Here is a 26,270-nt window from a genome sequence, read left to right as displayed (position 1 = left end):
TTCTCAGAATTCTGACTTTTTTCTCAGAATTCTGACAGCTAACAAACATGATAGCATCAAGCCATAGACATGTCTGTTTTAGAGACTAGCTGTCTTGTTTTAATGACCTTCTGCTACTCTATTAATGATGGGACCCCTCATTAACGTAAAAAGTTGCCTAATTCCGTCATTTTCCACCAATGTGTCACTGGCCCTCTCAAACAACTCACATCTTTGTCAGTGAAGCTGAGTGCTCCACATCTCTACCATCATGGTGCCCATCCACATTAAGAACCCAAATTCTGAGATTGAAGTCAGAATTCTGAGAAAAAAGTCAGAATTCTGAGATTGAAGTCAGAATTCTGACTTTTTCCCATATTAAACTGAAATAAAATGTAAAAATCAGTTAACTTTTTTTTTCTCAGTGGCCCTAATCCTTGTACTTTGTATTTTAAAGCAAAATTTTTAAAGAAACATTTACTCCACCATAAATATTTCTTTCTACTTTATTTTAATCTTCTATATTGACAGCCCACAAAACTGTAGTTGTGTGAACTAAATGATTTGGTGAACGATTCATTTTAAGGAACTGGTTCTAATGATCCAATTTTTTCGATGAGCTGCTGTTCCTCTCACTGATACCCAGCAGGGTAATGGGTGTGCGGCCCCTTTAAGAGCCTCTGATGACCTCACAGCTTTACAGGCTTTGTTTGTCCGGAGCTGCTGCTGCTGTTTAGCTTCAGACGGACCTAAGAGAAAACAACACACCGAACTTTGTCGCCTTCCTTCGGACACACCAGCTGCAGACATGCCGTCAGACAGACCCTTCAAACAGCGGAGGACCTTCGGTAAGAAAGCGGCCTGTCGGCAGCCTGGAGTCCGGCTGTCGGTGCCTGTAGGCCGGTGTGATGTGTCGCTGGGACCGCTAGAGGCTCCAGGCTGAGCTGGGCCCCCAGGGGTCATAATAATAACACCATTTATAATAATAATAATAATAACCAGACTGATTTTAATGTAAATAGTTGATGGTTGTGTGTTTTTGTTACGGTGCTGTTGTGGTTTATTGTGGGTCAGGCTATCTGTGTCAGAGGGACCCCAGGGCCTCATCAGTACCAGCATTAGCCCAGTGGATCCCCTCTGAGCTGGTTCTGCTCTGTGCTTCCTGGAAGGAAAAACATCATGTGCTGACACATTATCCCAGCACTCCTGTCCTCTGATTTATGCTGTAATGGGAGGCTGGCAGAGGGGCCCAGTTTAGACTGGGAGGAGCCCAGACTGTCATCATTGCATAATGGTTCTGATTCAGAGGAAAACAGGAAGAACTGAAGAGCTGCAGGGGAGCTTCCAGCTCCCATCTCCTCCTCCATGAGGTGAAGGTTTGGAGAGGATCACTGCTGCATCATTAAAGCGTGAAACAGCAGAAAACTGCTTTTTATCAGCAGAGAGAAACATAAAGCTGGCAGAACTGATCCAGGTTCAGGTCCAAAGTACAGTCAGTTTATTTACATGCTGGCCTATAAATAAACATCTTATTGGGTCTTTAGTTGGACAGATGAACAGCAGCCAGGAGAGGCTGGATAACTGCATGAATGAAATGGACATCTTCAGTGTAAACAGCAGTTTTATAACTGTAACCTGATCATATAAGAACCTCGGCTCAGTCCAGGAAAACTCTGAAACCTGCTTTTATCCTGATCTTTATGCCTTTTTTGTCCCAGTTTGATGGGGTTTTTTTTGTCTTTTCCTGTTTGATCCCAACATTATTTAAATTTTTTCCATTTTATTTGAATAATTTAATTCCACCTGGATTACTATTATTATTTTATTATATTTTGGATTGTTTTTTTTCTCTGGACAGATTAGACCACAGAAGGGATGTTGGACCACGAGGCAAATCTCCATGTTTGGAGGAAACCTATCAGCAAAAATGCTTCAGTTCAAGCATTAAACACGGTGGTGGAGGGTTAGTGATGTGGGATTTTTTTATAACCACAGAACCAGGGTAGTCTGCCTTAATCTTCCCGTCTACCAAAGTGTCCTCTGAACCAGATTAAAACTTTGGTTCAGCATCTTTAGAAAGAGAACTGAACCAATGTTTCTGTAGAACCATGGAAGAACCCAATGTGGAGAGTGATTGGTGCTAACAGAGGATCTTGGTTCTACGTGTTTTCGGATCAGACCGGCGACTTTCAGTCCATCCATAAAAGTTTTCTCCGCGCTTCTCTTTTTCCACATTTAGTACTTCTGCTCTCCATATTCTGTTATGAAAAATTTGGAAAATTTATCAGCAGTAGTAAAAAAATAAGAGACATTTACATAAACCTTTGAATCATGTTTATTCCTGATGTATCTGATGCTCCAGCTTAGCTCACCTCTCTTCCTGTTTAGCAGAATCTCAGGCTCCATCAGGTTGGATGGGAGACAGATTTCTCTAGTTGTTTGATCAGATTCAGCTTGGACTCTGCCTCAGACACTCCAGGACATCCACAGCGTGGTTCTGATCCAATCCTTTGAGATCTTGGCTGTCTGAGGTCAGAGCTCTGCAGCAGGCCTCTCTCATCACTATATTCATCTGCCCTTTGATCCAAACTAGTCTTCTGAAAAAATATCCCATAACATGATGCTGCCACTACCATTCTTCTCTGTAGGGATGGTATTGGCCTGGAGATGAGGTGCTTCTGGTCTGAAGTAAGGCTGACCTGAACTTATATTGATATCAGAAATCAATCTTATATCAGCCCAAAGATTAATATCGAGACATATCAGCTTCTAAAGTCTCCCATATTATAAAGCATATAGAAACGCTTTTCTTCTATCTACTTTTGTTTATAGTTCATGTTAATATTTGTTCAATAAGAAATTGGTCATTTTTTTCTCATATCTGATCATTTTATCCCTGAGAGAAATCAACTAATCAAACATTTCTACCATTTCATGCTATAAAATACCTAATTAAAGTATGTATGATTAATTCCGATATTATATCTGGTCAATGTCTGTATCAATCAATACTCAAAGCTGCAATTATGGTATCGTATCAGAAATAAAACCTTTTTTTGGGACACCCCTAATCTGAAGATACTTTCTTTTCACATTAGAATAATCAGGTATTGTGTGTGTATAGTTGTGATAGAAGAGATTTGAATCATTTGGAACGTGGCTATATGGACTATCTGGGTGCTTCTGGGTTCTCGGAAAATTAAGGAGTGTTAGAGCATTATTTGGAGCACTTGGAACCAGAGGAGTTACATTTCTAGACTCATGAACCCTTGGTTTACCTTTAGTTCTGTTTGATGCATCTTAAAGTAGGAAATGCATCAGATCCACGGAAAGACTTCAGAGGTTTGATGTGAGAAAGAAGAATTTCCAGAATGACTCAATGTTTTTCCTCCAGGTTCATCCAGATTCTGTGTTTGTCCGCAGCGCTCTAACCTTTGAACCCGGCCTGATGTTTTTTATGGAAACCTGCTAGAAACGGGTCATCAAGGTTTTTGGTGTGTTGTGTAACCAGACGGGGTGACAGATAGATTTCATGTGATCATCGCTGCTGACAGGCGGGTTCATTTAGGAGCAGCACAGGAAACGCGACTCACAGGAGCCTTTCTGTGGTGGATTTAGCTTAAACTCAAACTCTATAAGAGGTTATGTTCGTTACCATGGTGATCCCTGCATCTATAACCCATTAATTAGCTGATATTCTTGCTCCTTACAAAGGTCTGACATGGAGCTCAGGATGGTTTCCTGCTTTATGACGTCTGACTCGATCTGCTCCATCCTGAACTTGGATTCAGCTTTCTTTTTGCAGAAAAACTTCTCTAACAAGCAGGATGATAATCTATGATTGTTAAACCCCCATAGTTTGAGCTGGACTGCAGCCGAAGGTATAAGGCAGTAGGAGAGATGATGGAGATCTCTGCAGCTTTGATGGGACGGGTTAGGATCCCGAGTTTAACTTCTTCCTGAGGTGTTTAATATCATGAACCGCGGATCTGATGGTAGAAACCGGAGCGTTCGGGATCGTCACTCAGCTTTGACTCCTCCTTCTTTCTGTCCGCAGCTGATCGGTGCAAAGAGGTGCAGCAGATCCGGGAGCAGCATCCCAACAAGATTCCTGTAAGTTCTCAGACACACCGCATGATGCTGACCTTAAAACACAAAGATGGACTCAACCTGAACCACAGTTTGGAAAAATGAATGACTTTCTGAAGGAAACTGTAGGGATTCTGAGTTTAGATAAAACCAGGGTCATGTTTAATGTTGGTGCTTCCAGACCTGAGATGATTAGAACAGATCTTCTGTCAGCTCCTTAAAGGGACAATCAGAGACATTTGGATCCGTTTTATCAGGCTGGGCTGCTAAAAATCTCAATCTGACTGTTCCTTTAAATTCTAATCGCATGACTGATCACTGGAGGCTTCTGGTTTTCTGCAGCTCCCATTAAGAGAGAAAACAGAAAAAGGAAAACAATAAATAAAACCTTAAGCTAATAAATGATGAAGCAGCTGATTTAGCTCAAAGGTTCCCTTAAGTTTGAAATCTGCTGAGAGGATCCGCTGCTCTAGCAGCTTTTTCATTTACGTCCTTTAGAAACGATCAATAAGATCTGATGGTACAAAGGTATCTGTTAGGAGGAGTTTAAAAACATTAAAACTTCCTAATTTAAGTCCAAATGCATAAAAATGACAAAAAAGCTGCAGAGGAGTTTCCAGTGTAACAGTTCAGGCCGTCCTAACAGAACCTCGTTTGGACTGGTCCACATCAGAGACGCTAATTTAGTGGATTAAAATAACCCAGATGCCTCAAATGTTCTAGATGAAAAGGGAAAAAAGCCCATTAAGCATCTTTGCATCTTCTTAGTGACTAATCTGACTAATGGTGACGAGCAGTCGGATGGTGAGCCTGTGGCCAACAGGAAATGGGATCCGATCATTTTTAGCGTTTCTGTTAATGATGTCAGAAACATTGGCCCTCCTCAATGTTGCTGTCCTAAATAATTCTTCATAAACCTGAAGCTGCAGCTCAGTTGATGTTTATTTCTGACGCCACCATGTAGGTCATTAACTCCTGTTATCTATAATGGCCTCACTTTTCACAAAATAAAAGCTAAGAGGCTGTTTCCTTGGTTACAGGTTTGATCATTAAAAGGCAAATTCTTCTGTTATTCAGACCAGATGCTTTTATTGACCTTGTTACTATAGATGTATGTTTAATGGAAGTGTTGAAGTGTCTAGCTTCCTATCGTCGGGAGGTGATGTTTGACTTCCTGTTGCTTCTGTTCGCTGTCTGCAGGTGATCATCGAGCGGTATAAGGGAGAGAAACAGCTCCCAGTTCTGGACAAGACCAAGTTCCTGGTTCCTGATCACGTCAACATGAGCGAGCTGGTGAAGATCATCAGGTAAACGGGGAAACTATCGCATCCATCTGGTCCAGAATACATGGAGTCTGCAGACTTCTGCTGTCCTGATGCTCAGAAACCATGAAGTAAAGACATCATTAATCAGCTGAGGCCTGGTTCTCATGAGCGTTAGATTCATTTCCTTAATCGATATAAGGAACCATGTACAAAGCTTTTAAATAAAGACTGAAAGGAAAATTCTGACGAGCTGAGCTGATTGTTGGAGCTCTTTGGAATAGGCTCTAATATCATGAATAATTTATTTATTCTTTACTGTTTTAGATATGCACCGATCTGATTCTCTGAATATATGATGAACGACACAGATTCAGCTTTCTGATACGGTCGTTTCAATTCTAATGATGATTGATATCTATTCATTTATTAACTTATTTTTTAGAAATAAATTAGGGCAAGTTTGTCCAACAATGGAGGGACATGAGGGCGAGGACGAGCGGAGATCCAGGTGGAAAAAGGGTCCCAGCGTTCTCCCGCATCTTGCTCTTCTAGCTGCTCTATCTTCACGAGCTGTTTTCCACAATGGCGGTCATACAAACAAAACAAGCCAGTAAGGTACCAAACAGGAAATACGCATAGAGTAGAGCGGATGTAGATTTGACCAATCAGAGGCCTCCTGTCTGCGGTCACCTATAATTGAGAGGTGCAGCAGAGTGTCTGCGGAAGGGATGGGGGCATATCTGCGTTCACTGCGACAGACGACCTGGTTTCTGAGCATAAATCAGCCTTAAGAAAGAGAGGAAAGACATGAGGTAAAGGAAAACAGATCAGGGTTTGAGCTGACAGCCATGTGGAGCAGTAAGACCTTCATTCATGGCTCACACACTCGACATTTTTCACCTTTTTACATGTAATTATCTTGTGCACATATTTTGATCGATAGTCATTTTTTGTTTTATCTTTAAAAAATGACCAAAGTAACTGTGAACTTAAATTACTCTTCACATCTGAGCTTATCTACACGTGTTGAAAGGAAGGAGGAGAAACTTTTCTCCTGTATTTGATTCCAATATGGAGGGAAATTCAGTCCCACTGAGCTAATTACCAATAAAAATGTGCTTTCTTTCTTGTTAAAAAAGCACCAGCAGGAGCCAGCGGTCTGCCTGTTGACTCCCTGCAAGGGATTTTACCTCTAGATGCAGGTTGGGCTTTGAGTTGTCCGATTTAGGTTGATCCTCCTGCGAAACACATGGTTCCACAGGTTCCTGTCATTTAGATAGACAAGGTTTGGTGCTAGTTTTTTATTTTTATTTATTGTGTTTTAAATGACTGCTCTTTGTAATCTAACAAAAAATTCTAGTGCTACATATTTATATAAAGTATTTCTTTTTATCTTGAATCAAAAATGTTTTGATGTCCCTTAACATCTGGTGCTCCTTATCAAATAATCTTTTTATTTCAGTCTTATTTACTGTGAAGCAGCTGGAAGTTTTAATCAGGAATCAGTCGTATATACGGTGTCATCAGCGGCTGTTTTTTAACCTCCTCTTCCTCCTGTCCGCAGGCGTCGGCTGCAGCTTAACCCCACCCAGGCCTTCTTCCTGCTGGTCAACCAGCATAGCATGGTGTCCGTGTCCACTTCCATCTCTGAGATCTACGAGCAGGAGAGGGACGAGGACGGCTTCCTCTACATGGTGTACGCCTCGCAGGAGACCTTCGGCTGCTAGATGGGAGGAGGAAGAGGAGGATGATGATGGGTTGACGGAGGGAGAGGTCTAACTGGGAACCACCATGACCCTCTCCACCTTCAGACTCTTTCGTTTATTCAGTTCACACACAAGCTGCAGACGCCAGCAGAGGGCGCTCTGCTTTTATTTTCCCCAAACAGTTCTCTTATTTTGAAGGAACACAAACTGACCAATCACATTAGAGTTTAGAAAATGTAAAGATTGATCTGTAGGTTCTCGTATCAAACACTAAGCATGCATCAGGTGCGTCGGCTCATTTCAACCGTTTCAGTTTGTCTTCCTGAGTTTTTTTATTTTTAGTTTAGTTTTAAAGTCATGATGAAGCTCAACCATTAACCCCGAGACCCTCGTCAGCAGCGATGTGCAATATGTCCCCGTGCATGCTTCACACAGCTGGAAGCCGAACACCGCAGCTCGCCACGCCGCCTTCTAAAGCCGTAAATCGGAGCCTCGTGCTGCTTTCAGGGCCAGTCGGGGTGGTTGTAGATCTTAGTGATATAACCGATTAAAAACGACGATGTTCAGAGCAGTTTACAGCTTCAGGGCGCCAGAGTCTGACAGAATGCTTCAGGAGAAACCTATCAGGTCCAGAGAGGTCAGGATGCAATAAAGTTTGAGGGTGGCGCCTCCTTCTGGTCCGTAGAAACACTACAAATTAGAGTTGAACATTAAACAAAAAATATATTTAATGTAGGAACTGAATGAGCATTTTGCACATGAATCAAACGGTAAAAGGAGTCTTTTTATCCCTTTTTTCTTTTAGTAAAGACTGTATGTATGTAATGATCTTCCTCTTTTTGTACCTGCTCCCTGTCTGCCTTCTTTAACAGGAATTTATAGAAACGTTTGTTCTGCACTACAAACCCTGCATGTTTTCACTTTTTTATAGAAATGTAAACTGATTTTATGCCATAATTATTGTTTCCTCTTAACTTAGAAAAACGTGTTTTTAGATTTTGTTGTCGTTTTCCCCCAAACCAAAAACATTAACCCAGATGTTTGTGTGGAACTGTGTGCGTCATATAATCAAGCTGTATCACTGTGTTTTTCTTTAGATTTCCACAAGGTGGCGCTGTTTTCACTCTGTGTACATAGATGCATTCTTGCGATCTGACTCTGAGCGTTTGCCAGTAATTAAATGAATAAAAAGGCTTTAAATGTTTGGATGTTTTCTTGTTGCATATATTTAATAAAAAAAATCTACAGCTCCACATTTTTGTTGGCAGGTGGCACCAAACGCCAACAAATATTAGGAATCGAATGTTTGGAGGTGTTCTTAGTTATACATTTTTTTAAAAGCTGTAGTTCCAGATTTTTGTCGGCAGGTGGCACCAAACGCCAACAAATATTAGATTAAATGAATAAAAAGAGTCTTTAAATGTTTGGAAGTGTTCTTAGACATTTTTTAAAAGCTGCAGTTCCAAATTTTTGTCAGCAGGTGGCACCAAACGCCAACAAATATAATTAACCAGGAAGCGTTAATGAATGAAAAAGGGGTTTTTAGTCATACATTTTTAAAAAGCTGCAGTTCCTACTTTTTATTGGCAGGGGGAACCAAACGCCAACAAATATGATTAATTAGGAAATTATTCGGAGAAAATGAAATTTTTCAATTAAAAGGTTTAATCATTATAAATGTAAACTTTTATTTTGCTTATTATGGTTCATCCCTTTTTCTGTCTATCTGGGTCTAAACATTTGGACCAGAACCTCACAGATACTGATTTATTCAGTCTATTGGTTCCTATTTTTTTTATAAGGTTTCTCTCACCAGAGGTTATATCTTTAAGCAAATATATCTTTGTGGTGCTTTTTTCAGCCTTTATTGTCATTACATTGTCACAAGTACAGAGCAACGAAATTAACTCTTCATTTAACCCATCCCCTTGAGGAGCAGTCGGCTGCCATTGTGCAGCGCCCGGGAAGCAGTGTGGGGTTAAGGGTCTTGCTCAGGGACCCAGAGCGGAGGCTGTGGGAATTGAACTGGGCTGAACTCCCCTGCTGTGATCCACCATGCTTGAAATTCTAGATCATTGCTGATTTCCTCCTGGATTGTTGTATGAAGATGCTGTTTGATGACAGACTGACCTAAATCTGCTCCTTGGTGGAATAAAAGACTCCACTATAATAATTGGATGGGGATGCTTCACTGATGGAACCACACTGGTACATCTTGTATTCATATCTTCAAATCATTCATTAGAAAATGAACTAAAGTCTCCATAACATGTAGTTCCTACACACTGTTTGTCCTTCATGTTTTTCTTTGATCAAACTGCATGATCTTCAACAAAACCCACCAAGCTCTGCAGTGGTGGCAAAGTAAGCCTGAACCTTTGAGCTTGGAGTTTATTTATAAAATGTTTTATTTCTATCTCCTCTTTCTTTCATCTTTTCTCTTTTTTTCCTTTTTCTTCTCCCGTTTTTCTGCTCTATTTACATAGCAGTGTCCATATAAACTGTAAAACTCCCTGCATAGTTGTAATAAAGCAATTTATATGCATGAAACAAGTGGAGCAGTATGGTGATTGCCGTACTGCTACACTTGTGAAGGTAAAATCTGTTGGGCTGTTTTTGGCATCAAGACAATTATTCTTATTGCCACATTGCCAGACAGGACACTGTTGAAAAAAAAAAGAAGTTTATTTTAGCTGCAGTGTTCTGCATGAGGCAGCAAGGTTGTAACTTTGTGATGAAAATTGGTGCCCCCGCCCCACTAAGGGTGGGGGGGATGGACCTACATTTACTCGACCCGAACGCTTTTATTTGGTTTTTATATTTTCCAAAAATGAGCTCAAACATAAAGTATATTTATTGAATGCTTTCCTATTGTTGATAAACTGATATTTGACTTGATGTTTATATTAATAGGAAGTTAGAGAGGTGCCTTTTAGTGCATTATTTACAGGTGCTGGTCATAAAATTAGAATATCATGAAAAAGTGGATTGATTTCAGTAATTCCATTTAAAAAGGGAAACTTGTATATTATATTCATACATTACATACAAACTCATATATTTCAGATGTTTATTTTGTTTAATTTTGATGATTACAAATGACAACAAATGAAAATCTCAAATTCATCATATCAGAAAATTAGAATATTGTGAAAAGGTTCAAAATTGATGGCCCCTGGTGCCACACTCTAATCAGCTAATTAACTCAAACCACCTGCAAAAGCCTTTAAATGGTCTTTCAGTCTAGTTCTATAGGCTACACAATCATGGGGAAGACTGCTGACTTGACAGTTGTCCAAAAGACGACCATCGACACCTTGCACAAGGAGGGCAAGACACAAAAGGTCATCGCTAAAGAGGCTGGCTGTTCACAGAGCTCAGTGTCCAAGCACATTAATAGAGAGGCGAAGGGAAGGAAAAGATGTGGTCGAAAAAAGTGTACAAGCAAGAGAGATAACCGCACCCTGGAGAGGATTGTGAAACAAAACCCATTCAAAAATGTGGGGGAGATTCACAAAGAGTGGACTGCAGCTGGAGTGAGTGCTTCAAGAACCACCACACACAGACGTATGAAAGACATGGGTTTCTGCTGTCGCATTCCTTGTGTCAAGCCACTCTTGAACCACAGACAGCGTCAGAAGCGTCTTGCCTGGGCTAAAGAGAAACAGGACTGGACTGCTGGTGAGTGGTCCAAAGTCATGTTCTCTGATGAAAGTAAATTTTGCATTTCCTTTGGAAATCAAGGTCCCAGAGTCTGGAGGAAAAGAAGAGAGGCACTTCATCCACGTTGCTTGAAGTCCAGTGTAAAGTTTCCACAGTCAGTGATGGTTTGGGGTGCCATGTCATCTGCTGGTGTTGGTCCATTGTGTTTTCTGAGGTCCAGGGTCAACGCAGCCACATACCAGGAAGTTTTAGAGCACTTCATGCTTCCTGCAGCTGACCAACTTTTTGGAGATGCAGATTTCATTTTCCAACAGGACTTGGCACCTGCACACAGTGCCAAAGCTACCAGTACCTGGTTGAAGGACCATGGTATCCCTGTTCTTAATTGGCCAGCAAACTCTCCTGACCTTAACCCCATAGAAAATCTATGGGGTATTGTGAAGAAGAAGATGCAATACACCAGACCCAACAATTCAGAAGAGCTAAAAGCCACTATTAGAGCAACCTGGGCTATCATAACACCTGAGCAGTGCCACAGACTGATCGACTCCATGCCACGCCGCATTGCTGCAGTAATACAGGCCAAAGGAGGCCCAACTAAATACTGAGTGCTGTACATGCTCATACTTTTCATGTTCATACTTTTCAGTTGGCCAACATTTCTATAAATCCTTTGTTTTTATTGGTCTTCAGTAATATTCTAATTTTCTGATATGATGAATTTGAGATTTTCATTTGTTGTCATTTGTAATCATCAAAATTAAACAAAATAAACATCTGAAATATATGAGTTTGTATGTAATGTATGAATATAATATACAAGTTTCACTTTTTAAATGGAATTACTGAAATCAATCTACTTTTTCATGATATTCTAATTTTATGACCAGCACCTGTATATAGGGCGCAAAAACAATGTATAAAAATAATATTAAATAACAGCCTATTCCGCTGCTAAAATCGATAAATAATCCCTAGAAGTAGATTTCAATTCCATCAATTATCATCAAAAATATGGATATGCTGCATTTTAGATCTAGAATTGCACTTTGCAGATCCAGTAAATCAGTTTCATCTTTAATCTACTTCTGTGCTCTGTTTAAAATTATTTATGAAACTCTTTGTCAGAAACCAAATTTCAAGATATAAAGAAGCTCTGCAGTCTGATTCCGTCTGTACAATAAGAAAATATGTTAATTTAAAGCTGTAACTGGGAGTTATGGTCCTCTGAGAAATCAGAAGAACATTTAAACTACGTTTTCTCAACTTTCTTGCATTATAATGCTAACTTGTATAAACTTATAATCTGTTGCCATTTATGCTGAAAATGCTCCGCATGGCTAACAAACTCATTTTTCATCTGCGTCTGCAATTTTGTTAACCATTCCATCTCCTTTTACTTAAACATCAAAGTAGCTGCTGGTTAATATTCAAGAAATTATTCAATTTAATAATTAATTCAATTATTCAATAATCCAGAATCAGGAGATTCTAACTTTAGATTAACATCTTAAGATAAAATCTTCTGGATGCTAACTCTCAGTCCACTTTCCTTCCAAAATTTAAGTTTCACCATTTCTGCAGCTCAGTGAAGACTTCAGTACACAAACATGACTGGACAGATCGGAGGATTTCAGGATATTTTTGAAGTTCCTTCAAACATTTGATTAAAATCCAAAATGAGGCCCAAGCCGATAAAAAGATGGCAATCAGCTTTATTTTACAGATACATACATGTTCCATTAGTCTGGTGACAAAAACATCTCTGCTCAGACACACATTCAACACCGTTTCCTTCCTGATTTAATTCAGGTAGAACAGTCCGAAGCGTCACAAACTAAAACACGTTCCAGGTTCAAACGGCAGCTCAGAAATCTAAACTAATTTCTCTGAACGCTTCTCAGCTCAAAGAGCTTCAATAGATCGCCTGTCTGAGAGCAGCTTCTGCCGCCCCGTCGGCCATGATGATCTGATCAGGTTTGTGTTGGAGAAACGTCTGTCCGTGTGCTTCAGGGGGCGGAGCTTCATCATGGCAGGAAACAGACAGCAGCTTCTACGCCATGCTGAGGAGAAACAAGAACATCAAACCATGAGGAAAAGTGATCCAGCAGTTTAAGGTAAATAAAACACCACTGTTTTATTTCTAGGGGGAAGTATTGGCCTGGGTGTTGCGAAATCCATCAGATGATGGACTGATCAGAGATCTGGAACGTTTGAAGCTTCAGAGGTTCTAGAACCAAACTCTGCTTTCAACTGAAGCAGAACTCTCTGACCCGTCTGCTGGGTTCCTTGGTCTTCATGATGTCACTTGTTCTCTGATTTTCTGAAGCAGCATCAGGATTTTATTTCAGACCATCAGATAATCTGAACTTTAGTTTAACTTTTGTAAAATCAGAGCCTTTGCATCGTCATGCTTCAGTCGGGAGTCTTTGTCTTTCTGTCACAAAGAATCTAATTCAAGCCTGATATGTAAAGGCTGAAGGGGTGTGAATATTTTGCAGGCTTTTGTTTTTTGGGTTTAGACGTTTTTCCCCCATGAGGAGTCCTGACCGATGTGAGCGTCCCTCACCTGTCAATCAGGGAGTCCCTCATGCTGGTGGCGATTGCGGAGGCCTGCGCCGTCTCGCTGAGCCGGAACACGCTCTCTATGACCGACAGCTCCGTGCTGGTCGTGTCCAGCCCACAGAACGCGCACCAGTCATTGACCACCAGCCCCCCGGCGATCACCTCGCTGCCCCGGTTCACCGTGCCAGCCTGGACAAGAACCACGAGCTTTAAAGCAGTTCTGGATTCCTCAGAGTCCAGAGGTCAGCCAGACTGAGACTCACCACCAGAGGAACCTGCAGCAGAGACGACAGCTCGTCCTGGTCCTCGATGGACGTCTTCGGGTGGACCAGGCCTCCCTGGTTACTGAAGGCACAGTAGGAACCGACCAGAACCTGCTCGGCCACCGTCTGACGGAAAACCTCCACCTTCAGGGTGTCTGCCAGGATCTCCTCTGTTTCCTGAGAGAGAGGAAACAAAGCGGAAACGATTCCTCATATCGAAGAGATAAATTCATCTGCTAAAGCATCAGGATGATCATCACTCCATGTCTCTGAGTTCAGCTGCTCCTCCCTCAGACCGCCGCTGCCTGCAGCTACAATAAAGGATCTATGGAGATCAGGTTTTGCTCCATCAGCAGATTCTCACCCTGTCGAGGTCGGGGTGAACCAGAGCCACGTAGTCGTTGCAGGCGATGACGTTCCCGAGCGCAGACAGCCTCTCCTCTACTCTCTGGATCCTCACGGCGTCTGGCAGGGAGTTCCTGATGTGCTGCAGCTCCTGGTCTGTGGTGTTGTTGGGAACCAGGAGGCCGTGGCGGTTACCTGAGAGGTGGGGGGGTTGTTAGCAGATAAGGGGGATGATAACAAGCAGAGGGAGGAGCTTCACTCACCGACACACATCCTGCCGATGATCCGACAGCCGGCGATGGAGGCGTGGACCACCGGGATGGTTTCTGACAGCTCGCCTTCAAACACGCTGCAAACACAGACGCTTCACCTCAGATTGGAACGGAAAAGGCTGAAGCTATCAGCACTGCCTGATGTTTGAATGGAGACTGAACCTCTGAGGCTCCGTCGGTTGGTGGGAACAATTATGGAGAAAAAAAAGGGTTTGATGCTGATGCAGTCACATATTTTATGATCTCAACATGAAAACAATAAATCAAGTCAATAAACGATTCTGCTGATCCACCGCTCAATAACCTCCTCTAGATCAGAGGTCACGGATGCGGACACAACCTGATTTAAAACATTTAGAAATCACTGGATGTTGTTCAACGACAGTGTCTAATTTCACTTGCACCGCTTCTCCTGTTAATACGGTAAAGCCCTCCGGAGCTCCAGGACCAGGCTGCACGTGATCCAAATCAGCCAATGAGCTGCTGTCAGTCTGGGTTGCTGCTGCTGCTACTTTTAGACACAGCAGGCAAACCTGTGGCAAGCCGGGCGATGGGAAAGAAGGAGAAGACGATGAGAAAAAGAGAGCAGAGAAAGTGTGGACTGCTGGAAGAACTGTGGTGAACTGGTGAAAGAAAAGTGAAATGGTGCTCAAAGATGACCCTGAACATTTAGAGGATGTTTGGCTCAACCTGCTGCTGTGAAGCAGGATTCTCCACCATGAACAGAATCAACAATAAATATGGATCCAGGCTCAGAATGAGCTCCTTGATATGTGCTTTAGAATGGCTTAGTCTCCGGTTAAACCCAGGTTTAAAGCCTTGCAGGGCAGCATAAAGCCCACTGCCAACATTAAGACAGAAAAAAGAAAAATACAAAACAACAACCGATAAGTTCAAGTCTTTAATTATGTGAATCAGGAAATTGTCTCTATACCAAACTGAGAGATTGTTGTTTTCTACTTAAAAAAACACATTAGATTTTAAAATGGAAACATTTTCTTTTTTATATATATTTTTTTCAATTTTAAAAGTCAAAGGATGTATAAAAACCACATATTTCAGAGTTTAAAGCAACAGATTAAATTAAAAATGTCCCCAGACCTTTACTGATTGATGATTTTTAATTGGTTATCCCTTTTCTAGTCCGACCAGCATCCTCACATTCTGATTGGCTGCTGCCTGGACCAATAGGAGCTTCTGATTCAGAGTGACTGAACCATGACTGAGTTCAGACACAGAGACAGTTTTTTTAGAGATGTTTTAATTAATGTTTAGAAAAAAAAAAGAAAAAAAAAACTAAATAACTGGCAGTTTTTTTTTATCAGGATGATAAATTAGATTATTGTATTTGCTTCCATGAGAGCATGGATATACATGCACTACTGAAACAATAAATGATTATTACAGCTAATGAGTTTAGTTCAGAGAGAAAGCAAAAAGTTCTTCATATAAATAACCAGTGTTCCAAAAAAAAAAGAAATAAATTAAAAACAATGCACTAGACTGATGGGAAGCGAAACGTCTTCAAACTTGTAATGGATTGTTTTTCATTTCTCTGTTTTTCTGGAATGACATATATTCAGGCACACCCTAAACATGATGGCAGCAGATATAAAAAAAACTGTTGGATCAATTATGTTGCATTAAATATCCTGTTCTAATGCTCTGCTTTGATCTCAGGTTCTGCTCAGATCTCCTCATGCTCCATTAGAACCTGTAGGTGGTTAGTTCACCAGCTGCTGTTTGGTTAAAGGAGTCTATTCAGTTCCTGTTGGACTTTCCAGGTGTTTATATTGAGGCTGTGGAACCTTTAGGATCCTATCCGCTGCCTTGCAGTCAGCACCCAGGGCAGAGCCTGCTGTGATCTAATGTCTTCCAGTTTTTAGGACCGAGGCGCGTGATCGGCACACGTGAGCTCACCTGTAGAAGTTCTCTGATCCACCGATGGCCACGAGGCAGTAGGTGTTGGTGAGTTTGGCGAAGCAGCCGACCTCGTTGTTCTTTTCGAAGGAGGCTCTCACAGCCATGATGAAGAGGAGGAGCAGTGAGGAGAAACGTTCTGATCCAGATCAAACAAACCCGTTCTATCCTCGAATAGAACCAGAACTCAAACTGGTTTTCAGGTTATCCACCGGACCCACGCGCTCCGGGATGAAATATCAACCTGTAGAGAGCTCGCGGCCTCGAAACACGAGAGGCGGCGTTTCCTTCCTTCAACGCACGTGTCAACTTCCGCTTCGAGGTTACCGTGGTGACGTAGCACGTATATTACGTAATTCTATTTACGTTTTACGGCTAAAAAAGTAACTTTTTTGTAGCGGTTCTGATTTCTTTATGATCCCTTTATTATTTTCATCTTGCGGTAAATTCTATTTATTATTAAATAGAATATATATATATATATATATATATATATATATATATATATATATATATATATATATATATATATACATGGTTAATTTAGGCAAGGCAAATGTATTTGTATAGCACGATTCAGTACAAAGACAATGCAAAGTGCTTTACATGATTAAAATATAGGAAAATAAAACGGAATCAGAGCAAGTAGAAGAAAAAATAAATAATAATTAATATAAAATGCAGAAACAAGAAAGAACATTAAAAGCAGTTGGACTAAAGAAAAAAAAAATGAACTAATGATGTTTCAGTTTAACTGTTTAACTAGAACAGTCGAAGGCAATCCTAAACAAATGTGTTTTTAGTCTTGATTTAAAGGAACTCAGGCTTTCCGCAGTTTTACAGTTTTCTGGAAGTTTGTTCCAGATTAGTGGAGCATAGGAACTAAATGCTGCTTCTCCATGTTTAGTTCTGGTTCTAGGTCTGCAGAGCAGGCTGGAGCAACCTTCAGCCTGTTCTACATAATTTTGCGAAAATAAATACATAAATAAACGACAATCAATAATCAGGGTATTTATTGTCAGGGCCCTTACATTTAAGCACAATTCTGAACAATCAAATTCTGACCATGTAGTAAAACATGTGATAATCCATCAGCTTTCAAAGACAGTTTGGGGGCATCAGAAGAGGGATAATCTGCTGAGAGGTGGGGGGGCAGAGACTCAGACACAGATGCTGTTGAACAGAAGGCGAGAGATGATGATAGGCTGGGCAAAAATAATAATAATAATAATAATGATGTGATTTATAAAAACAGATTCTTCCTGATAAACTACATTTTTTAAGTTATTATTATTATTTTTACAGATTAGTTAGAGAAACTGTTCTGGTCTGTTCTACACCATAGATGGTAAAGTTTATGATGATTTATTGATCAGAATTAATTAGCATGAACTAAAACTCATATGTTTTTACTGATTAAATGCAGGATGACTAATAAGTTACCATAAAGAGCCATCTTGGATCATAAACTGAAGGGACTCTAAAGATAAAGAAAAATAAACACATTTATGAGCAACGCTGACTTCCATTTGCAGACAGGCAGCCTGCGGGTATCAATACCCACCAAGTGCTTAATATTGATCTGAAGGATATAATCTAATTTCCATGCAGAGAGGGAGGAAAATGTTTGTTAAAGACAATTTCTCTTTAAACAAAATCAGAACCAAATGCTCTTTACATTCTGAAAAGTAAAGGAATACATTTCCAAATTGTGGATGAAGTTTCCCCTTTGTAAGACTTCCTGCTTTATTTATATTGCATAACTTCCAGTGTCTTAGATTTCACACGCTGAGGCATTAGAATTTGTTTTTGCAATTTTAAATGTAGTTTTGAAGGTTTTTTAAATCAGGATTGTCAATAAGTCAGCCATACTTTTTAAGGCATAAATGTTTGCCATCTAACAGTGAATTAAGAATCAAAATACCATAATTATTATTTAATTATTCAGGATTATTTTATTTATCAATGCATATTTTTAAAGATAATTTTTTTTAGTTATTCTAAAAAAGCATTTAAATTGTTGTAACCAAACAAAAAAGGCCAAACCATTAACAGAAAGTTCTCTCATTATTTCTTCCTTTCTCGTCTTTTTATTCATACTATGTTGTTTTCTTTCACTGTTCAGTTAAATTGTTTTTGTGCCTTTTGATCCTTTTTGTATCTGATTTCTTAGAAAGATTTCAGATTTTCAAATAAAATGTTCTTCCTGTTTGACAACCTGCATAGCCACCGCCCTCATGGAGCAGCAGGCTCTCAGCTTTCAGCCAATCACAGCGGTTTGTTCCCGTTACGTGGGGTAGTGTCGTTTGTGTTACGTCACTACAGGTCAGAAAAAGATCTGCAAATAGCTAGGAGGTATCACTCCTCTGTATTTTAATACTGCTGTCATGCTGAGTGGCTGGACACCAAAGGTTTCTACTGTTGCTGGTTTCTCCCATGGCTCATGGCGGCTCTCAGCTTCTCTCCATCAGATGATCAAAACAGTTAGGAAGGGGATTTATTAGATAAAGTGTCTGTACTCCCCTGCTTACATTCTTGTACCTTTTGAACTATTTCTTTCTCTCTTTTATTGATTTCTTGGACAAAAGAGGCGTCCAAAGGTCTTTTCATCACTTTTCTTAATATATCTACTCTCACCACCCTGCTGCCATAGGTACATAAGCTCTGCACTGGTGGCATTAGAATCCCGTTTCACTCCCAGGAGGGGAAGGTCCTGCAGGTGGACCTGGTTGGATGGCTTTAAGGTTCTTCAGTACAGCTAAACCTCGATGTTTGGTGTTCTTAAAGGTCCAGAGATCTGTTATTTCTGCCATGTGTGAAGGTGGCTTCAGATTTTCTTTGGCGGTTAAAGTAGTGTGTTATCAACAAACATTTTTACAACAAACATCCCATATTTGCAGCATATATATTTGTTTTTAATTGCTCTGAAATTCCATATCAACTTGTTTTTGCACCATGTTTTTCTCCCACACTGTTCACGTTTGATCCCTGTTGCACTTTATGGAATGGACATCCTCATTTCCTGCTAAGCTGCAGCTCACTTACTGTAGGGAAGCTGTACAAAATAAGATTTTACTCCGTGTTTACAAAACGAAATTAGAAGTAGTCTAAGTCTAGTCACATTTAACAAGATATTGGATCAGTGGTCTTCATTCAAGCAGCATATTAACCCTTGCAGAGGGAGATCAGATGCAGTGATTGCCCAAGTTCTGTCTATTTTGGTAAGACTAAGGATTTGTCTTAATACTTGGAACCAAAAGAAAACCAGGGAGGGTTTCAGAGCAGTGGTGGAAAGTAACAAAGTACATTTACTTGAGTACTGTACTTAAGTACTTTTTTTGTATTATCTTTATTTAAATATTATTGAGTAATTTTTTGGGGTTGTATTTATAACTTTCCCTCCACTACATTTCTAGGAAACTGCTAGTTAAATGTTCCTTTTGGCTCAGCTTAGTTTAGTAATCCGCTGTTGCTGCTTTTCTTTCTTGAAATGCAATTTAACATTGCAGATAGCAGATCAGCCCTCTGGACTGAACGCCACTGTTTTAGAGATTTCCATGACGTTCTACAAATATGAGAAACTCAGAGCAGATATTATTTGTAGTTTATAAATTTTATAAAGGTGTGAAATGTTGCCAGGTTGTTCAATAGGATGAGTTGTAGTTTCTTTGCAATAAATTCAACCTTAAACTTCTATTCCATAGTGAAAATGTGAGGGAAATGAAGACACCCCTTGTTTTTGTTTTTTCAAAATAAGAAATAGCAATAAAAATAGCTGTTTTTTTTCCCAGGAATTTTTACGCTGAAGTTCTTTAGAGATGTAGAATCTGAAGCAGGTGGTTTTACATCAGGTGGTTTGTGAAAGTTACACAGTTCTTTAAATTTACCCTGAATATTATAGAAATTTTCTGATATTAGAACATTTATTTTGTACTTTTGAGAACTTAAGTATTTCAAAAGTGAGTAGATGTTTGACTGAGTAACTTTTACTTGTAGTTGAATAAGATTTGACTATGAGTATAAATACTTTTACTCTAGTACTAGTGTTGAGTACTTCTTCCGCCATTGTTTCACACACAGCTAAATCAAAATAAACGAAACAGTTTTCCAAAAACAGAAGGATTGTTGAAATGACCTTGAACTAAAGGAGTCTATTTTCTTACCAAAACATTTAATAGTGAAACAGCTTCTGAAGTAAAAGTGAGATAAGACTCACATCTAGCCTTGTGAAGCAGGTGTTCTGTTTGAGTGAATACTTTTGAACAATGAAGGAAACCAAACAAGCTCACATTAAGGACATTAATTAGAGGCCTAAAAGGAATAAGAGTGTAGAATATTTTTTTCCATCACAACAGTTTGAGGGAATGGATTTTCAGGGTGTCTGTTTCATCCTTTGTTGTTCTTTTCTAACATTTTTTCTGTATCTTGTCATAAAATTCTATTAACAATGACTTGCTTGATTTTAAACATATTCCAACAGAGCACCTGCCTGACAAGGCTGAATGCAGGTCTTACCTTATTGGCGCCTCAGTAGCTGTTTTCCAGTTAGAAGTGTTTTAGTAAGATGCTAAGATCCTTTAGAGCCAAAGTTACTGAAAAAAAAAAAAAAAAAAAAAAAAAAAAAAATATATATATATATATATATATATATATATATATATATATATATATTTGTTTCAGTAACTTTGGCTCTAAAGGATCTTAGCATCTTACTAACTATGTGAGAAACTTTCTATTCAGTCTGTGTGACCAGAACAGGAACATTGGCAGGACTGTATCTATTCTCCTTTGCAAAGGTGAAATAAAACGCTGCCTTGAATGAAGAACCCTGTTCTCAATTTATTGATAATATAAGACTTAGATTGTTTTTCCCAGATAAAAATTTGATTATCCTGCAGAATATTCCAGAAAGAATACAACTTGGAACAAAAACTGAAGATACACAATTTTATAAAACAAACCTTGTAGATGGAGACTAAATAAAAACGGAGACACCTGAACTCAGCTCCACTCCAGAATTATCTGTCGGCTGTATTTCACGGAGTGATACGTCCCGTCAGCTGTTAGGATCTCTGCAGCCGTGCCTCTGCTGACAGATTCGTTCGGATTATCTGCCTGGAAACATCAGAAACTAATCGGAACCGCCGTCAGACGCAGACGGACGGAGCTCCAGGTGGGAAGAAATTACTTTCTGTTCCAGATCAGCTCACAGCTCCGCTGATCCTGTCTGTCCTCCAGCCTGCAATGGTTCAGATCAGATCAGATTGCTGCAAACATGGCAGCTTTCTGCAGGGTGGGGCAGTAGCAAGGGCGTAGGTTTGATTTCAACTTTGGTCGGGACACTGTTCTTCAGTTTCATTGGTCCTTTGCAAAAATATGCATGCTCTTTTTTATGCTTAATGTGAGCTTCAGGGCTCATTTTGTTTAAAGAGAACAGCAGCATTTCTTGCTACATTAATACAAATCTTATAAGCACTACATGCTCTATATGCTGTTTATCAATATTTAAAGCATAACTGGCTCTGATGAATGTGGAATTAGGACTTTTTCCACTTTGAAAAGGATTGAATTTAAATTTATCTGCGACTAAGACGGTGTCTGTTTAACCAAATATAGTCTATAATATGTGGATTTATCCTGTGTTTTCTTCTGAAGATAGAGAATTGTGCAGAGGTAAACCCCACTCTTATTTTTTTGAATCTAATATGCTCTCTCTGGATCATGCAAAATAATACATTTAAGGGACAGCAAATAAATGTATTGTATTTACATGAGCACTGGAACTAGAAGAGGAACTGACACTGAGCATTTAAAGTATTAATATTAGAAGTTGTACATCTGGGCTGTAGTTACTCTGTGTAGCTAATTTCATGTATTTTATCTATGGCTGAAACAATTAATCATATTAACAAATTATTTAAATAATCGTGAACTATGTACAGTAATTGATTAATCGTAAACTGGAGTATAGGGCCACTAAAATGTGCCTTTAGCCGACAGAGCGACCCACTTAGAGCAGGAATTATACCAAGATTGTAAAATATATGTAAACATTTTGCATTTAAGAAGTAAAAAAAATAGTTTTTGTCTGTCAATATTCTCCATCCAGAACTCCTCCAAAGGAAACGTTAAAACGTTTCTGTTTCACCTGGTTTAATTTCATAAAAGATCTTCTTTAAGGAGCCTTTGGCTATCTGATTAAAAGATAAAATAAAAGAAATCCTAACGTTGTTAACTTACATTTTTCAAGTTCCACAAATCAAAAAACTCTCTCCTGCTTCTTTACAGAATTCCAATTAGAAGCTTTCGCCTGTTTTAGCGTAGATAATATATTTTTTAATTCGGACTAGTTTCGTAGCCCAATATTAATTTATTTTAGCTTCCTTTTTTTCGCGCTCCAAGCACCCGCGCTCGCGCACATACAGACTAAAAAACACGCAATCAGAAAGAGAGAAGGCGGAACTTAAGGCAGAATAATCAGAGAGTTAAACCGCACAGCACAGTTGATGTGCTGCTATGTGAAAGGGACAGGAAAGAGCAGGCAGCTGCAGCTACCAGGCAGACAAGCTGCGAGAGGAAAAGAAGCGGCTGCTGTATAGTAAATTATAAACATGTTGTTCACATCCAATTATTGGTAGGGACAAATAGGTCCTTCCAAAATTTTGGTAGGGACATGTCCCTATGGTCCCTATGCAAACCTACGCCCATGGGCAGTAGTTCTGCTGGATGCAGAAAACTCTTCAATCAGTTGTCTAGACTCATCAGCATTTCACAGTTGCTAACCAGGAGATTCATTTGAACTGTTTCAGAATAAAGTAGCTCTATAGAAACACCCATATGATCATGGCTGCAAAGTAGTTTGGTTTTAGATAAGTTGTAAAGTTTCAGTTTGATTGGCAGCTCCACATGAGCCAATCTTTATCTGATTTGTTTTTATTTTGAACAAATTAAGGAAGAAATTTACTGAAAAATGCATAAACATTAATGAATTACAGAGGGAATACTAACCCCATTTTTTCTCTCAAAGTCAGAGACGTCTATAGTATTCACATTATTTTCTTTAAGTAAAAGTAAATTCCTGTGTAAAAAGACTGCTGAGAGTAAAAGTAACGATTTAACTATTTTACAAGAATTAAAGCGAGAAAGTGGGGAGTGTTGGACTACTGGGTTCGATCCACACAGCCTGGATGGAACAGCCTTAACCCCACACTGCTCCCCGGGTGCCGCACAATGGCTGCCCTCTGCTCCCCAAGGGGATGGGTTCAATGCAGAGTTACATTTCTCCAATATGAGACCAGTAAAGATCAATTTTTATTATTAAGTACAGGTTCTTCATGACATTTAAGTATAACACTTAAAATTATGTTGTTTTTTTTTGCCTTAAATGAAAAAAAAAAAATTTAAATATTTTTGTTATGACAATAACAAAATAGCAACATTTCTATGCACAAAAATATGTTTGTTTTCCTAGTTTGTTTATCGTGAATTAGAATTCAATTTTGTCATTAAACTGTCACAAGTACAAATCAACAAAATGAACTCTCTGTATTTAACCCATCCCCTTGAGGAGCAGTGTGGGATTAAGGGTCTTGCTCAGGGACCCAGAGTGGCAGCCCTTGGGAGTGGGGCTCGAACTCAGAATCTCAGGATTCCAAGCACAATGCCCTAACTGTTACACCACCTCCTCCCCAACTGCGTTGATAGAGAAAAGGTAAAATAATACTTACTCAGTCCATTTTCTATATAATTTAAAATCTTAATTAAATAAAAGTCCTGCATAAGTAGCTGAATACTTTTAGCTCTTTGATATACATATGAACACATTCCCCATTTAGGCAGATGGTCACATTTTTCTGTCTATTCTGTTGTTGCTGTTCATCATGTTGTTATCAAGATTTATAGTAATGAGACAGTTTGAGAAAGTACTGATATTTGTATTGAAATATAGTGAGTTAAAGTAACACATTCTAAGAAAAGAAAAAACCAAAAAAACTGAATACAGATAGTCAAAGGCTACTTAAGCACAGTAATGTAGTATTTATACTTAGTTACTTAACATTTCTGTTTAAAGTCCTTATTTAGACTATACTCTTTAGCCCCTATGAAACGGCTCCTAGGATTCCGATGGGGTCTCCTCACATGTAGCTGAATGGAATGTTATCAGAGACATTTAGAACAGGAACTTGTATTTAGAACAGGAACTTGTGTTAGTACTGACATGGCTTTAGATGAAGCGTGGTGGTAGTGTATCAGGATGTGGGCCCAAACCATCACTGTTTAACATTCTCACGGCTCATTGAGAGTTTGGTTATCAGAGTGTGGAGGAGTTATGGTGGAATCATCTGCTGACATATGCTGAAGAAGATTGACAGTCATCCAGGTCATAGTCATTCCAAAAAAGTTATAAAACAATCCAATGAACTTTGTTTAAAGTTTGAAGATGTTTCTCCTCCCATCCAGGAAGCTTTTTCAATTCAAAATGTCAGGAACAGCGTTGAGTTCGAGGTTTTATAGAGTAGCCCAACAAAGCCTTGCCTTAGTTTGGAAAACATACCGTATTTTCACGACTATAAGGCGCACTTAAACGTCTTTTTTTTTCCTCAAAATGTGCGGTGCGCCCTATGGTGCGGTGCGCCTTATGTGTGTTGTAACTGCGACTTTTGAGACCACCTCATTGAGGAGATGATGAAAGAGTGGCTGAATGTAAGGAGACCAGGTGTTTTTTTTCCACCCCTCACCATCGCTGTTAATATGTAACTCCATGCGTGCCCATCTCACAGCTGATGTGAAAAACATGGGGAAACAAATTAACGCTGCTCGACATCGGTGTGAACCGGACCCAGCAGGTGCAGCAGAAGCAGCGAGTTTACATGCAAAGTCAATGGTTGACGCGCATATAGGTGCAGCAAAAGGTCCCGCAGCGCATTTTGGTGCAGCACGTCGGGAGCGTTTAAGCATCTGAAGCGCCGCGCTTCTGCTGCTCGAGATGGAAAAATTGAAGTTTTGCTGCTGGACGCGCCGCATCAACCAATCAGAGAAGCTGATCTGGGAGCTGCCAGCGAGACAGACACAGCACTCTGATGACATATGATATTAACGCAAATGGAAAAGGCTGGATGGATGCGTGGCTGAGGCAGGTGTATGTGAGAAGACTAGGTGGTTTTTTCCACGCATCACCATCGCTGCGTGCCCATCTCACAGCCGATGTGGAAAAAAAGGTGAATCAAATGAACGCTGTGCTCGCCGTTATCCCGGGGGTCTGACAAAGGAGCTTCAACCGCTCGACATCGGTGTGAAGCAGCCGTTCGAAGTAAGGCTGCAAGCGGCGTGGGAGCGATGGATGACCGACGGAGACCACAGTTTCAGGATAAGTGGAAGGCAGCGCCGGGCAGATTACGCCACAGTTTGCGGATGGATTGTAGATGCTTGGACTAAAGTGTCTGCTGGCTCTGTGGCTTTCGCAAAAGCCGGCATTATTTCTGAGGAGCTGCGCTGCACGGAAAGTGACTGACAGCGAAGAAGGGGAAACTGGCATGTCTGATTTAGCGCAGCTGTTTTATTCAGAAACAGAGGATGATGACTTTGATGGGTTTGATTAATACTTTGTAATAAATACATGAATAAAGCACAATCATACTCAGTTTTGCTCCCGCTGTATTTTTCTCCCTGAAAACTTAATTCAACAGCATCCCCGGCGCGTCTCCTCCTCTTCACCGCGGCGGCTGGCAGGTGTTTTTTCATCTAAATAATCTAAATCTTGCAGCTATATTTGCTGTGATCAGTGGGAATAAAGTAGTTTTAATATGTTTTTAAGTGAGAAAGTCCACCTGAAAACTTAATAATTGCAGTCAGTTCATCCAGATTATCTATTTCTGTCGGAGGCGCTCAGACCCCCACATACCAGCGGTGCGCTGACAGCAGAAATCTCTTCATCAGCAGCCTGTAGGCTGGGCAGCCTGGGGTTCACCGCGGCTGCTGGCAGGTGTTTTTCATCTAAATAATTTTAGCTGCAGGCACCAGGATACCGGCAATAAAAGCGAACATATTCCGTCAGCAGGTTTCAGGATTTTAAGTTAATTTAGGAGTGACCACAGCGCTGTGTCATCTGCGATGTCTCTGTCTCACGGCCAGCTGCCAGGTTTGATTAATACTTTGTAATAAATACATGAATAAAGCACAGTCATACTCAGTTTTGCCCCCGCT

The 26,270-nt window shown here is 40.0% G+C and overlaps 2 protein-coding genes across 2 annotated transcripts; one reads left to right on the top strand and one right to left on the bottom strand.

Moving 5' to 3' along the window:
- Positions 1 to 649: 649 nt before the first annotated feature.
- On the top strand, positions 650 to 8,243 carry LOC119781320 (microtubule-associated proteins 1A/1B light chain 3A). The gene is made up of 4 exons (XM_038281746.1): positions 650 to 827; positions 4,037 to 4,092; positions 5,269 to 5,375; positions 6,898 to 8,243. The coding sequence occupies exons 1-4, from the start codon at positions 788 to 790 to the stop codon at positions 7,058 to 7,060; spliced, it is 366 nt and encodes a 121-aa protein (XP_038137674.1). The 5' UTR covers positions 650 to 787; the 3' UTR covers positions 7,061 to 8,243.
- A 4,150-nt stretch (positions 8,244 to 12,393) lies between these two features.
- On the bottom strand, positions 12,394 to 16,400 carry eif6 (eukaryotic translation initiation factor 6). Its single transcript, XM_038281741.1, has 6 exons — positions 16,068 to 16,400; positions 14,139 to 14,224; positions 13,895 to 14,070; positions 13,531 to 13,707; positions 13,272 to 13,456; positions 12,394 to 12,765 (listed from the first exon to the last, which is right to left on the bottom strand). The coding sequence occupies exons 1-6, from the start codon at positions 16,172 to 16,174 to the stop codon at positions 12,756 to 12,758; spliced, it is 741 nt and encodes a 246-aa protein (XP_038137669.1). The 5' UTR covers positions 16,175 to 16,400; the 3' UTR covers positions 12,394 to 12,755.
- Positions 16,401 to 26,270: the final 9,870 nt, after the last annotated feature.

This window comes from Cyprinodon tularosa, unplaced genomic scaffold, assembly GCF_016077235.1.
Source record: "Cyprinodon tularosa strain WSP-4 unplaced genomic scaffold, ASM1607723v1 ctg1036, whole genome shotgun sequence".
Lineage (NCBI taxonomy): Eukaryota > Metazoa > Chordata > Actinopteri > Cyprinodontiformes > Cyprinodontidae > Cyprinodon > Cyprinodon tularosa.
Note: the sequence above shows the minus strand (reverse complement) of the source record. Positions and strands in the feature narration are given on the sequence as shown.